This window comes from Ailuropoda melanoleuca, chromosome 14 (assembly GCF_002007445.2).
Source record: "Ailuropoda melanoleuca isolate Jingjing chromosome 14, ASM200744v2, whole genome shotgun sequence".
Classification (NCBI taxonomy): Eukaryota; Metazoa; Chordata; class Mammalia; order Carnivora; family Ursidae; genus Ailuropoda; species Ailuropoda melanoleuca.
Window position 1 is genome coordinate 10,664,401 of NC_048231.1, and position 13,014 is coordinate 10,677,414.

General features: G+C 39.7%; 1 protein-coding gene across 3 annotated transcripts in view; it reads right to left on the bottom strand.

Moving 5' to 3' along the window:
• DCAF5 (DDB1 and CUL4 associated factor 5) overlaps window positions 1–13,014 on the bottom strand; it is a 91,768-nt gene that overhangs the window by 22,667 nt on the left and 56,087 nt on the right. For all 3 annotated transcript variants that reach the window (XM_034642814.1, XM_011222059.3, XM_002917023.4), the window contains exon 7: window positions 122–188. In XM_034642814.1, coding sequence (XP_034498705.1) covers window positions 122–188 — 67 coding nt within the window. The remainder of the gene's footprint in view (window positions 1–121; window positions 189–13,014) is intronic.

Genomic DNA, 13,014 nt, shown 5'->3' on the forward strand with positions numbered 1-13,014 from the left:
TTTAAAAAAAAAAAAGAGAAATAGCATCCTGTATTTCTGCAGATCAGTCCTTTCAGGGCACAACATGCCAAAGGTCAACAGAGCCAACATTAGCAGTAGTTTATACTAGGGATATACTCACCTGCTTCTGGATCTGCAGGAATTCTCCACATGTACAGGTTAAAGTCATCAGAGCCTGAAAGGATATACTGTTGGGATAAAAACAAAAAACAAAACAAACTTATTATTTATATCTTGATTGATTGGTAAAATACCTACATCTATCTACCTAGCTATAAAAAGATTTTTTAAAAAAATAAACGAGACAGGGGCGCCTGGGTGGCACAGCGGTTAAGCGTCTGCCTTCGGCTCAGGGCGTGATCCCGGCATTATGGGATTGAGCCCCACATCAGGCTCCTCTGCTATGAGCCTGCTTCTTCCTCTCCCACTCCCCCTGCTTGTGTTCCTCTCTCGCTGGCTGTCTCTATCTCTGTCGAATAAATAAATAAAATCTTTAAAAAAAAATAAATAAATGAGACAAATGGGCCTATATTCATAAGGCACCATGCAGCAAACACCCTCTTTAAAGTATTTGCCAATCACAATGTTCATTGGCTAAAATTCAGCAACAAAAACCAAACAACCTAATTCAAAAATGGGTAAAGGACTTAAACAGACATTTCTTCAAAGAAAATATATAAATGCCTAGTAAGCACATGTAAAGATGCTCAGCATCACTAATCATTAAGGAAACAAAAATCAAAATCACAATGAGATACCAGTTCACAGTCACTGGGATGGCTAATACCAAAAAAACAAAAACATAACAAAACAAAAAACCAGAACACAAGTGTTGCCAAGGATGTGGTGACATTGAATCCCTGTGCATTGCTGGTGGGAATATATAATGGTGCAACCACTATGGAACACAGTATGGAGTTTTCTCAAAAAGTTAAACATAGAACTACCATATGACCCAGCAATTCCACTCCTGGGTATCTGTCAAAGAACTGAAAGCCGGAACTTGAGCTATCTGTACACCAATGTTCATAAAAGAATGCTGACAACAGCCAAACGTGGAAACAACCCAAGTGTCCATCAATGGATGAATTGATAAATAAAATGTGGTATATACACACAACGGACTATCATTCAGCCTTAAAAAGGAAATTCTGACCCATGCTACAATATGGATGAATCCTGAATGCATTATGCTAAGTGAAATAAGCCAGAGACAAAAAGACAAATATTGTATGGTTCAACTTACATGAGGTGCTTAGGGTACAGTCAAATTCATAGAGACAGAAAGTAGAATGGCAGTTGCTAAGGACCAGGGGGAGCAAGGACTGGGGAGCTGCTGTTTAGTGGGTATGGAGTTTCAGTTTAGGAGGATGAAAAAGTTCTGGAAATGGATGGTGGTGATGGCTATACAACAATCTGAATTCAGTTAATGCCACAGAACAGCACACTTAAAAATGATTATAATGGGAAGTTCTGTTATGTGTGTGTATGTATGTGTATATATATTTAAGATTTTTATTATTGAAGCATAGTTGACATACAATGCTGTATTAGTTTCAGGGGTTCAACATAATGATTTTACATTTCTACACATTATTCAATGCTCACCACGATAAGTGTAGTTACCATCTGTCACCATACACCATCACAGTATTATTGACTATATTCCCTGTGCTGTATTTTGTATTTCCGTGACTTATGTATAACTGAAGTTTGTGCCTTTTAATCCCCTTCACCTATTTCACCCAACTCCCCCACCCCCTTCCCTATGGTAACCACCAGTTTGTTCTCTGTATTTATGAATCCGTATCTGGGTTTTGTCTGTTTTGGTTTTTAGATTACACATATAAATGAAACCATATGATATTTGTCTTTCTCTATCTGACTTATTTCAGTTAACGAAATACCCTCTAAGTCCATCCACATTGTTGCAAATGGCAAGATCTCATTCTTTTTTATGTCTGACTATATCCATATCTATCTATCTATATCTATATCCAAACCACATCTTCTTAATCCATTCATCTACTGATGCACACTTAGGTTGCTTCCATAGCTTGGCTATTGTAAAATAATGCTGCAAAAAACACAGGGGTACATGTATGTTTCCAGATTAGCATTTTCCTTTTCTTTGGGCAAATACCCAGTAGTGGAATTACTGGATCATATGGTAGTTCTATTTTTAATTTTTTCAGGAGCCTCCATACGGTCTCCACAGCAATTGCTATGTTATGCATATTTTACCACAATTTTTCAAAAAAAACTTCTAACCAGAACAAAAATTAGGAGCTGCCCAGATATGTTTTCTGCAAGTGTAAGCATCCTGAACGTCCCTGCTGTCAACTGACACCTTTGAATAGGAAGTCATCGCCAACCCAGCCATGAGTTAGTGCTAGGGGCATAAGCAATCCCCTTTTATGTGGCAGCTTCAAACTACTTGAGCTCAGACACAACACTGAGCCAGACTGATTCTAATTAAGACTTATAAAAGCATTGTCTAACATTGTCTAACAGCAACAAGTCAGCAACCCTGACAGCTCACTTATTTGCAAAGATTAACAAAAGTATATTACTTTAAGTTGAAGTCAGCACTACTTCCTGCCTTTTTGGTGTCATCTCCTTGTTTCCCTAGAAAAAGAAAGGCCTACAGTTTTGTCTTCTTTTATTAAGAGAGGCGGAGAGGGGTGGGGCAAAGGGGTAGAGAGAGAGAATCTTAAGCAGGCTGCACGCCCAGCGTGGAGCCTAACGTGGGGCTTGATCTCACAACCCTGAGATCATAACTTGAGCTGAGATCAAGAGTTGGACACTTAACTGACTGAGCCATCCAGGCCACTAGGGCCTACAGTTTTCTAGAGAAAACTTCTTACTTAAAAATGACACTGAACAATTCCAAAAACTGTTAAGTTCAACTTACACACAACCTCATGCCTAATGTAAATACTTTACAATAATTAAAAATCAATTCACCAGTCTTCAAAATATTTGTAGGAACATGAGAGAGAATGGAGGCAAAGAAAGGCATATTTAAAGATAAAGAAAATGCTATCCACAGGGGTTAGGTGATTTAGCCCAGGGCACAGTGGAAAAAGAAATGAGTCCAATTTCCTCATCTGGTTGCTCTCTGTTATTTTCTGAATGTTTGTGCTCCCCACCCTATATACATGTTGAAATCGTAATGCCCAATGTGATGGTATCAGGAGGTGGGGCCTTTGGGAGGTGATTAGGTCATACGGTAGAGCCTTCATGAACAGAATTAGCACTCTTGATAAGAGGCCCAACAGAGGTCCCCAAGTGCCTTCCGCTATGTGAGGACACAGAGAGAAGTTGGCAGTCTGCAACCCGGAAGATGGCCTTCACCAGAACCCAACCATGCTGGCACCCTCATCTTGGACTTTCAGCTTCCAGAACTGTGAGAAAGAAATTATTGTAACTTACAAGACACCCAGTCTGTGCTATTTTGTTATAGTAGCCATAATAGACTAAGACACTCTCTGAAGCTCATTTAATTCTGAGATTCTATGCTTCCTCTGTGAAGGAATGGTGGAAATCAGATCAGAGCTAAAAGTCTCTAGGCTGCTGGGTCATAGTTACTGGACAAGTCACTACATAAATACTCTCAAGACAAGGAAACTCAAAGACTAATCCCACAAGACTTCAATTAAAAAGCTTCCTTAACAACATCAAAAGACAACTTGATTTTAAAAATGGGCAAAGGACCTGAATAGACATTTCTCCAAAGGAAAAAATATGTAATGGTCATACACAAATGGCCAATAAACATCTTTTCATATATGCTCAACATCACTAATCATTAGGGAAATGCATATCAAAAACACAGTAAGATACTAACTCAGATTCATTAGGATGCGCTCATATAAAAAAAACCCAGCAAGCAGTTCCTCAAAAAATTAAAAATAAAATTACCACATGATCCAGCAATTACACTTCAAGGTAAATATACAAAAGAATTGAAAGAGGATCAGTAAGACATATTTGTACACCTATGTTCATAGCAGCATTATCACCCTAGCCAAGAGGTGGAAGCAACCCAGTGTCCATCAACAGATGAATGTATTAAAAAAATGTAGCATATACATACAATGGAACATTATTCAGCCTTAAAAAGGAAGGAAATTCTGACTTGTGCTACAACATGGATCAATCTTGAACATGCTAAGTGAAATAAGCCAATCACAAAAAGACAAATAATGTATGATTCCACTCATGAAGTACCTAGAGTAGTCACATTCATAGAGAAAGAAAGTAGAATGATAGTTGCCAAAGACTGGGGGAAAGGAGGAATGGGGAGCTGCTGTTTAATGGGTATGGAGTTTCAGTTTGGGAAGATGAAAAACTTCTGGAGATGTATGGTGGAGACGGTTACATTATGATGTGAATATACTTAATACTACTAAAGTATACACTTTTTTTTTAAAGTTTCCTTAATACAAGAAGAAAAAAAGAAAAAGTGAATCCTCATTGCCCTGACTTCAGGATTTATCCACCAACTCCCTGCAGTTTATGATACCTTCCTCATAGGAAGTTAGGAAGCTGGAATTCAGCAACCCAAGGGCTTTCCTCTCAAACCTGTTCACAGAACCACCTACTAGTTAGGGGGAAAGATTCCTTGATTACATACTAACCAAGCACGTATGTGCCAGGTACTCTGGGACTTATGAAGACATGTAAGGTATAGCTGGGTTCCCAAGAAGCTTAAGGTAGAAAATACACATGTAGGTACACGACTACCATGCCAGGAAGCAGAAATCGCTTGGCGCCACAATGACAAGTAAGATGCCTGGTAATTCATAAAGAGGCAAAGCAAGACAGATTGGAGCACTGAGCTGACCTTGGGTAAAGATGTAAAAAAGGTGAAAGGAAGGGGAAAAGGGAAAGTAATGGGTGCTGTTTCAGCAGAAACAGGAAGGATGGCATAGCTCAGTCCTGGATACCCTGCTCATATCCCTCAGGCCTTACTGCTTCATATACTCTACCTCGCTGCCGACTGCCAGTATGGAAACCAAAGCCTAGGAAATTGCAGGCTGCTCTGGTAAATGAACACTTCTTGGAAGCAGCACTCAACTAATGCCTGATGGAAGTTGGTGTATCATAGTCCAGCTTTCTTGTTCCCAGGTGGAATAACTCTGAAGTGTGTGCTCAATACTCTGTCCTCTCAGGATCAAGCTCCAATTGCCCACAGTTGTTGCTGGCTCACTAAATCACCCTTCCTTTCCCTAGTCTACTCCCCCACTCCTCTAGTATTTCTTACATTTCCAAATTAACCATGTGCATCTGAAACTTGAACCCAAAATAAGACACATGGGGAGACAGAACATAAGAGAACTATCCGCTAATTTTATATATATATATATATATATATATATATATATATACACACACACACACACACACACTTTACTTATTACTCAACATCTCATTTCATGTTCTATGTTTAAAAGAGGCTATAAAACTTCATACAGAATTCCTGTTACCCTGTCCCCTCCCCATACCTTTCTCAAACTAAACAAACAAAAAATAAATATTGAAAGAAAGTGGGGGAAAAAAAGCGAGACAGGCTGGGCTTATCAGAGGTTTACTATTTCATAGTGAAGGATCAGCGCTTTCCTAGTGCTCAGCTATTCAGCAGGGAAAGTCATGAAAAGGTAAAAGGGGACTCCCAGACAGAATGCTGACTCAGAAGGCTGCCTTAGAAGGAAGAAAACTCCCACAGAGTAAAGGCCTCTGGGATTTAATATGACAGCTCCTAAAATATGTAGAAAATGCACACAATGTACAGGCTTCCCCTCAGGGATGAGGGCAATTCCTGACCCTCTCTTCCTCTTGGAACCATCACAAGGGAACGGCTTGGGATGATTTCCAAGGCAGGGGTCTTGACCCACTGCCGTCTAGTCAGACCGTTTAAGTGTTCACACACACTGGAATCACAAAACTGCCCTGGAATTCATTTATGGCATTTCATGGTTGTCTGCTGGGCCCCTTCCAGCATTAAAAGTTGGCTGCCTGGGATACTGCTGACTGTGGGAGACTGAAATAAAAATGAGTTCATCCTTTATTCATTAAACAAATATTTATCCAATGTCTACTATGTATTGGGCACCGTTCCAAGGAAAGAAATACGGAATTGATCAAAGAAAGATGCTGTCCCTGCCCTCATGAAGCTTCTTATATTTTACTGGGTGGGGTGAGAAAAAATTACATGCACGTGTAATGTGAGAGGACACTGGATAAAGGAAAAAAAGAATATATATGTGTGTCTGATGGTGCCAAGTGTTATAAAGAAAAATTAAATAGGAGATTAGGACATATATAGGGTGCTGGGGGTTGGCTATTTCTGTTTTACATAGACTGATCACATAAGGCCTCTCTGATAACATGGCATTTTGAGGAGAGCTCAAATGAGGGAACAAGTTGTTTGAATATCTGGGAGAAGAGTCCTCCAGGAGAGGGGACAGAGTTCTGGGCTAATTTAAAATGTAAGATAGCCAAAAGAGCTCTTTTGTCTTTCTTTCTTTCTTTTTTTTTTTTTTTTTTTAAGCTTTGCAAAAACAAAGATTATTTCAAGCAGGCTGACTGCAGAAATATGTTTAACATTATCAGAGCAGCTGGAAATGTTCCCCTCTTCTAAGGGTGTATTGCAAGGGCCCATGTCCTCCTAAAGTCAGGTTGGAGCCTCCGACTGAGGCCCTGCTAAAAGAGGGTGCTCAAGAGGACAACTGGGGTACTGCTAGTCTTGACTGGCCTCCTCACAGATATTTAAATATTTGCTGTGGGATGCAAGGAATAACGAGCAAGAGAACAAAGACCAAATAGTGCCAACACCATCACTACCAAAAGAAACCCAAACTGCATAATTATATCCAAATTTAGAAACACAGTAATTATTTGAATTAACTAGAAAACTGTACTTCACCTCAAGTGGTTAAACTGAAGGTACAGGTTTCTCTTTCTTTTCCTTTTTATGTTGATATCTAACTTCAACTAGTCTCTGCATATTTTTACCCAGGGAATCTGGTGTTGAATCTGAAGCTGACGTGGAGTAAAGGCTTCTGGCCTAGATAAAAGAATGGTTCAGCAGCAGATAACCCTTTAAAAACAGGTAAGCAACGGAAACAACAGAAAAAATGGTTGCCCCAAATTCTGACATTTAACATTTTTACTCACTTTCATGATGGAGGACTTCACAAGCAAAATTCACATTTAAAACACTACCATGAAAAAACGTAGATTGTTGTTCAGTTTTAGAAAAGCAAAAACTAAACAAGGTGATATTAAGTTTATCACCAAGTGTGACACAAATATAAAGAATTACCTTCTCTTAGGTCTTTTCTTTGACTTTATTCTAAACAATGTGGGGGGTAAATGAAAAATTAAAAACTCGCTTCATACAAATCTTTTATCTTATATTCTAACTGAGATGAATAGGGCAGGGCTCCAAAGAAGGAGAAAAACATTTTAGATAATCTATTATCTAGGCAATTAAAGTCCCATTTACCAAAATGCTCTAGATTACGGGGAGGGGGGCCCGCGGGGAGGTGGGAGACCCACAGGTTAGTTCAAATCAGAGAGTGGGAGACGTACTTAATTTTAATTTGGCTTTATAAGATGGGTGACACCAATGCAAAAATGAGCATTAAGCTGTGTGGATCTGTATCACCCACAATCCTTCCCAGCTGGCAATGAAAGTAAAAGGCTTGCTACACTCTGACCCATCTCACTGTTCATTCATCCTATAGTACCAAGACAACAGCCTGTTTACTCATCTCAATGCAGCCTAGTCATTCTAAGTAGAGCTAACCTGAGGCCAGTGCATTTTACCTAATCCTTTTATCTAATCCACTGTCAGTATGGAGTATTAACTTGGTCAAGCAGAGGGACACAACAGCTGTTCTTCTCAATAGATTTTTAAGGAACCACCATCATCAAACGAAAAAAAGATGACTGCATTAGCACTCTGTCACTGTCTCATTTGCCTACGTATTCTCGTCAATCCATTAAACTTTATAGAAAATAGCCATTCAGGGGCGCCTGGGTGGCACAGCAGTTAAGCGTCTGCCTTCGGCTCAGGGCGTGATCCCGGAGTTATGGGATCAAGCCCCACATCAGGCTCTTCAGCTATGAGCCTGCTTCTTCCTCTCCCACTCCCCCTGCTTGTGGTTCCTCTCTCTCTGGCTGTCTCTATCTCTGTCGAATAAATAAATAAAATCTTTAAAAAAAAAAAAAGAAAATACCATTCACCTAACACTTCCTACTCTCTGGTAGGCTGCTGCAATGCCCAGCGCCCCCTCCAGGAACTCCTGCCCCTTTCACCTCTTATATTTTCCAATTACACAAGCTCTGAACAAGACCTTTTTCTATTTGCAAAGGCATTTTGTTAGTTGAATACCCAGAGAAGTCCATACCTCTAAATACAGACACCACCTTTATAGAGTCACCCAAGTCACAAGAAATTTTTAGTAACTTGAAGGTTCAAAGAGGGACCTAAGCATGGTCTGGCCTGCCACAGCAAAGCTGACTACTAAACAGAAGCGTCTTAGAAGAAAATAGAAAAAACAAAAACAAAAAACAAAAATACAATAAAAAACCAAACCCAAATTTATTAGCCATCTTCTAGCAAAGCAATTATTTCTCTTTCCCTAACACCTTTATTTAAACATGTTACAGATAACCCTACCAACAATATTCTAAGGCTTCACAGGGCTTAGAAACATAGATATAAACAAACACTGCCCCCTTCTTCCCACCCAAAATCCACATTAAAAAGAGGAAAATGTTCTAGACAGCAGGAGGGATAGGCCATCACCTGATATGCTCCAAGAATAACCCATTAATGTCTTAACAGGCCTTTTGCTAATAGAGAAATCTCTTTCTGCTCCATTTCTAAGTGTATGTATATATATGTGCCTGTGTGTTTGCACAGCATGTGATATTTCCATACATCTGCTGATAACGAAGGGAACATATCAATCAGTTACTATTCACTGAGTACTGATCACCTTACACAGTTTTCTTCAAGGCTCCTTCGAGAGTAATTGATTAATTAGTCTCTAGTAAATGGCATGCCCGTCTAATTAACTGTATTGACTAGGACAGAAAAACCAGATGGCTCCTCTAGCCTAGATCAGTAACAGCAGAGAGACTGCTATTTAAATCTTACTTCTCCCTGACCTTTTGTCAGAAAGGGAAAAAAATGTGATTGAACAATTTCATGATGTGCTCTTTCGAAGATGATTTCCAGAAAAAGGTTTGCGATTGGTATATAATATTTGTTATCATTTACACCCAGTACCTGCCACAAATGCCATCCAAATCAATCAGAGCAATTTTGCTTTGGAAACGGCCAAAGCCATAGGTTTATTTTATCTTATTTGTGGTAGGAGAAATGGAATTCCCTTGCCTCCCAACCAAAGAATACAAATATGCACACCCATAAGACTACCACTATTTTTTGCTCATGTAAAGTTACATGACTCTTGCTTCTTTGGACCACTTGCCATTTCGGCTCCATTAGGCCTCTGGAATTCCTTGGTTTATTAAAATAGCCAAGTAGGAAAAATTCTATTAATAAAGAAGTGTTCCACAAAGACAGCCAATAATAGTCATATAATCAGTAGGAAAGAAATGTAAAAATGCTCTAAATCTCCAACAGCTGCTTGTAACAAAGTAGCCTGCATTACTTAAAGATGAATTTTTATTTGGCAAAACTCTTTTGGAAAGCTGGGCAAGATGACGGGCAATCAACCCCATGGCCTTCAGCACTGATCTCTACTCTGTGGGCCTCAGTTGCTGCATGGGGGCCTGGGCAGTGAAGAGATGGCATTATTCATTTCAGTCTGCATGTGAGTATTTACAGTCTTCATTCAAGCAGGGGTCTCCTACCACTCAGAGTAAGAAATTTTACTTTCCTTTTTCTCCAAAGTCTGAAGATACCCGAAAGAGAGGCAAAGGTACTGAAAGTAAAATTTCTAAGGAAGATAGGGCAAGTAGAGCAGGAAAGGTTATACTCTGTTCCCTTCATGAATATCTACCAGCAATTTCCTAGTAGAGTCCAGCCTCCAAGCCAGGAACTATACATTAAAGGAGAACTGTCATGATGTGTCACTAGATCATATCAATTCCTTTTGTTCCTACGAAGAAACCAGCTCACCTGCGTTCCTTCTCAGCTAAATACTTATAAACCAGACCATATCTAGCAGGCCTGCTATAGTCCAGAACCTTTTAAGCTTTAAAGCTCTAAAAATGCATCAGTAAATGAACTAAAAGAGCTAATCCATGGGTAAAAACTTAATTCAGGATTTCTAACACCCAAAACCTCTAGGTTTCAGCAATTCCATAAACTCTTTAATTTTACATGCAAAATGATATGCATATGTCCATTTTCCTGAAATAAATGTTCAAAGCTTTTAGATTTTCAAAAATGTTCAAGACTCCTAAAGAGTTATACATGGCTGATTTAATAAGTTATTTTCATGCTACCTCCTCTCTATAAAATAAAAACCTCTAAATAATTCACCTAAATAATATATACAAGAAGGAATTCCTCTTCCTCATTAGCCCATGGAAGATGCTACCAACACTTGCTCTGTAGAACCCAGGTGACAGCATGTCCATGAGGAAGAGAAGACAGCACAATCACAAGCAAGAGACTGAGTCTAGTCCTCCTTCTATGACCGATGACATCTGCTGTTTCAAACACTCTAGGCCTCAGCTTTGCATTGGGGTGAAATATGTCCCTGGGAGGATTCAACATGAAATGAAAGTGCTTCAGAAGCTAAAGGGCTAAAAATATACAAGACAGAAAAGAAAGATGAGGAGAAGAAAATATAAGTTGCACAAAGCAAGTCAAAGGATGGACCCCAAGAGTATGCCTTTATTTCAGATAAAGGAGAACATACGGAATGCCACAACCCCCATTGAGCTTCATCAGAGGTACATGGAGTTATAAAAACAGCAAAGTTATAACTTTACATGCTTCACTGGCCCGGAGCACACTTACTGGTGGATGCCTGCACCTCCGCTATACCCATATAATGTCAACACAGAAAGGCTGAGTGATGATGTAATGTCTGAGGCCAGGCCACGTATTCAAGGCCATTTTGTTGGACTCACAGGGAACAAGTCAGCTCTTCTCTCCAGGGGATGAGTTAGGATGATTTCATTCTCACCATTTTGGGGGCCCTGCCATCTATCAAGTTTTAAAAAAAAAGGCCTGTGTAAGTGATCCAAGTGCTCAGACACTCCAATGCTAAGCCCTTTCGAGAAAATATCATACTTTCCCTTTCCTTTCCCATCCCATTTTCAGTAAGCGGTAGGAACTATAAGGCCAGGTTTTAGGTAAGACCAAAGCAAAAAAAGATTTAAAAATTACCACACCAAGGCGGCCTGGGTGGCTCAGTGGGTTAAGCGTCTGCCTTCGGCTCAGGTCATGATCCCAGGGTCCAGGGATCGAGCCTTGTGTTGGGCTCCCTGCTCAGTGGGGAGCCTGCTTCTCCCTCTGCCCGCCACTACTCCTGCTTGTGCGCTCACTCTCTCACTCTCTCTCTGACAAATAAATAAATAAAATCTAAAAAAAGAAAAAAAAATTACCACATTGTCCATTTCCAGGCTACCTATACCTGTTAGCCTGAAAGACTTACTTCCCAGAAGCCTGAGCTCTGCTGGACTTTCACAATGTAGGGCAAGAACCATTTAAGGAATTGTGAAAGAAAGAGAACAAAAGCCGAGCGCTGCCTTACAAGTGTGTGCCAGAAGAGCTAGCAGGTGGAAAATTGGCCTTCTTTTTTAACCCTGTTAAGAGATTGGCTCACTGAGTATGCGGAGGGGAGTGTGAAGCTTGGGAGACAGAATGTACCCAGTCAGGCTTCAGGGAGAAAAGGAAAAACAAAAAATCCAAGTGCGATGGTGATAGCAAGGAGTGCCCTTGGATTCAGGCAGCCTCCAGAGGAAGGAGTGCTATTTTACTGTAAGACTTTTTTTTTTTTTTTTTAAGATTTTATTTATTTCGGAGAGAGAGAGCACAAGAGGGGGAGACAGGCAGAGGGAGAGGGAGAAGTAGACTCCCTGCTGAGCAGGGAGCCTGACGTGGGGCTCAAACCCAGGACCCCAAGATCATGACCTGAGCCGAAGTCAGATGCTTAAATGACTGAGCCACCCAGGCGCCCCGACTGCAAGATTCCTCACCATACTTTAAGACTAGAAGGTGGGCTGGTTTAAAAAAAAAAAAAAAATTGAGGCCATATTTGGGCTAATTGTTTCTGTTGATGTTCAGCCAATCTGATGTCACTTATGCCACCTTATCCGATGGCAGAAGTTATTAAACTTGAATAATTAAAAGATTATACTAGAAATAAACGAACTACGTATTTTTGGCCAAAAGTAGGGAAAAGAGATTGTATAGAGGGCTTTCAATGAAAATCTTGGGGCCCCTGGCTGGCTCAGTCAGAAGAATGTGCAACTCCTGATCTCAGGGTCAGGAGTTCGAACCCCGCATTGGGTGTAGAGATTACTTTAAACTTAAAAAAAAAAAAAAATACAAGGAAAAAAAGAGAAAATTTCAAAGAGGTTATTATCTGGCAGTCATGTATCCTTTTTTTTTTTTTTTAATCTTTCTAGGGCTTTTCTTTCTAATTTTACATCATGCACCTAGACCTCTATTTCTTGATGTTTAGACATATCTCTGGCTCCCAAGTAAGATAAGAAAATTTGCCTACCCGAACTCAATTCTATTTTCTCTGTGAATATTTTTATACTTCCATGATTTTTAACATTTACCTTCTTCTTATACATTATTATTTCTGGTGATTATTTGACCTTGACTATATATTTAAAATGACCGATGGCTCTGCCAGTTATTCACTGTAAAGTAAACTGGTATATTCCCTATGCCTAGAACAGAGCTTGGTAAATAACAGGAATATTCGCTGAATGAACAAATGGATCCCTTGACTCACTGGGTTTTTGTCAGAGTAGATTTTCAAAGAAAGGCTTTAAACGTCC